Source organism: Limulus polyphemus, unplaced genomic scaffold (assembly GCF_000517525.1).
Source record: "Limulus polyphemus unplaced genomic scaffold, Limulus_polyphemus-2.1.2 Scaffold613, whole genome shotgun sequence".
Lineage (NCBI taxonomy): Eukaryota > Metazoa > Arthropoda > Merostomata > Xiphosura > Limulidae > Limulus > Limulus polyphemus.
The window spans coordinates 490,934-493,358 of NW_013666223.1; the positions used below are offsets into that span (position 1 = coordinate 490,934).

The window sequence follows — 2,425 nt, forward strand, 5'->3', positions numbered from 1 at the left end:
CGGTCTTATATACATGAATACCGCATATCTAGTAACCACTTGAGCATTCACGAACCTTTGAGAATATGACGTGTTACTAGCGTCACGTGACCACCTCTGTCATAACATTATGTAAGACACATCTGTGGGAGAATGTACAACTTCTGATCCAAGTATACTCTTTGTGCGTGAAAATGATGCATCACAACAAGAGCAGAATCATAAAAGGGACCCCCAGAAATAATAAAGAAAGTGCTGGTGTAGAGTAGCTAGGGCACGGCAGGCCATAAAAGAGAGTTCAACCTCATCCAACACCAGCAGTACTGTGACAGAAATATCCAGCCCATGGTAGAAAGAGGATCCTTTACCATTCACCTCGGAAACAAGAATTGGATGGGAAGAAGATCTTCCATTCTAAGGACATGCATCATTATCATGTGTGAATGTCTAACACAACCAAGACCTATATCCCCAATAAACCAGCATCTGAACAACAGTAGGAAGGCAGACAGCAATGTAGCAGTTCAACTCCAGTCCAGAACCAGGTGGCATTGGAAATGAATCATCCAGTCCCTTGTGAAAGAAGGGTACCTGGGCCACTCACATGTGAGAACTTATGTGGTTGGTCCAGCTCCAACCAACAATAGCACCTCCGGGAAACAACATCTGAGTAACAATAGGAAGGAGGGTGCCCAGCCAGAGGGGTGAAGTGCATTTTGGCAGAAATCCTCCAATCCATAACCAGGCAGCATCTAGAATAGTCACATCAGGTCTGTGATAGATGTGAGTACCTATACACCATCTACACTAGCAGATCACCACTGCCCTACTCTCAACTGAGTGGAAGTTAGCACACTCAAGAAGAAGCTTCCATGGTCCACCACCCCAGCAGCTAGGAGCTGGTAAGTGGTAACAACTCCAGTATTTCACTGAAAATATGGAGGGGAAATGCATTGGAGAGTCCTAAGGAACAGTATTAAACAGTATTCTTACAAAAGTTCAGATGAAACATTTCAATGACTATGACAGATTTCAAGTTCAATTTTAAAATAGGGTAAGTAACCATCATTGATAAAAACTCATAAATTTTGTCATATTTTGATTAATGTTACTGTTTGTACACCAGTAACTTGAAAGTTATATTTTTGAATAACAAAAATATAAGTTGTACTTCATATAACATTCAGTTCAATATCATTGCTGAATTTATCATTTTTATGTCACATTTTGCTTAAGTCAGATTATAAATTATCGTTTCATTTTTCAGTTACGTGAAACACTTACTTAGTTACTATCAGTATCACTATCCATATCATTATCATTGTATCAATACCCAGTATACAAATATTCTATTTCTAAAACTACAGCAGAAGAGATGTAACCTTGACCTAAATAACATTATTTAGGAAGCAACTTAACCTAGAATACTATAAATTATTTTTAAAACTGAAGAAAAAAGCCACCCACCAATCGATTGCACCTTTGTTTAATGGTGATAATGCTCCTGTTGCTGATCGAGGTGAAACTCTTTGAATAACGGGGGTTGCGCTTGAATCCATTAATTGTTTATCAGAATTCTGCATTTCTTATGACGTAATAAAGTTAAACTTAAAAATTTATATACTATTTGGTTTGAGTTACCATCAACGACTGAAAAAAACACTATATAATCACTATCTCAATTTTCAGTATTTATTTACAAGTGTCGACTTAAAAAGTCTCGTTTGCCATCTTGTGGTCAAAAGTTTCTAAAGCTAATTTGAAATAAATAGTAACTCACAAACTTTGATATTATGCATAACGCTAAAGCCAGTGAAGCGTATTTTCAAAGTAATTACTTTAATTAAAATGGCAATAAAACTGACCAAGCTTTCGAAGTGCAAAAAATCCCATATTACAAATGAGCTAACGTGGCTACTTCCAAAATTGGAATATCTACGAAGTTCTCACGGAATGTTTTAAATTTTATAATAAAAAATAGCATCGTTGAAAGAGATGTGGGTCACATATTTCGCAATACCATCGAAATTTTTTCGCGCAAAGCTACGCAAGGATTATCTGCGCTAGCCGTCCCTAATTTAGAAGTGATAGACTAGAGGTAATATAAAATAATGTTTTCTTCATTACCCAGTCAAACTGTCTCTAAACTTTTATAGACTAGAGAGAAGGCAGATAGTCAACACCACCCACCGCCAACTTTGGGCTATCTTTCACCAACGAATAGTGAGATTGACCGTCACATTATAATGCCCTTGCAGCTAAAAGGGCGAGTATGTTTGGTAACGGGGATTCAAACCTGCAACCTGCAGATTGCGAATCGAGCGGTCTAATCACTAGGCCGCATGCAGTATAAACCATAGGCCCGGCATGGCCAGATGGTTAGGGCACTGGACTCGCAATCTGAGGGTCGCGGGTTCGAATCTCCATCCCACCAAACATGCTCGAC

The 2,425-nt window shown here is 38.4% G+C and overlaps 1 protein-coding gene across 1 annotated transcript in view; it reads right to left on the minus strand.

Annotated features, from left to right (window-relative positions):
• Window positions 1-1,693, minus strand: part of LOC106459470 (WD repeat-containing protein 11-like) — a 79,899-nt gene extending 78,206 nt beyond the window's left edge. Inside the window, exon 1 of the mRNA XM_013919094.2 lies at window positions 1,447-1,693. Coding sequence (XP_013774548.1) covers window positions 1,447-1,562 — 116 coding nt within the window. The 5' untranslated portion in view covers window positions 1,563-1,693. The remainder of the gene's footprint in view (window positions 1-1,446) is intronic.
• Window positions 1,694-2,425: the final 732 nt, after the last annotated feature.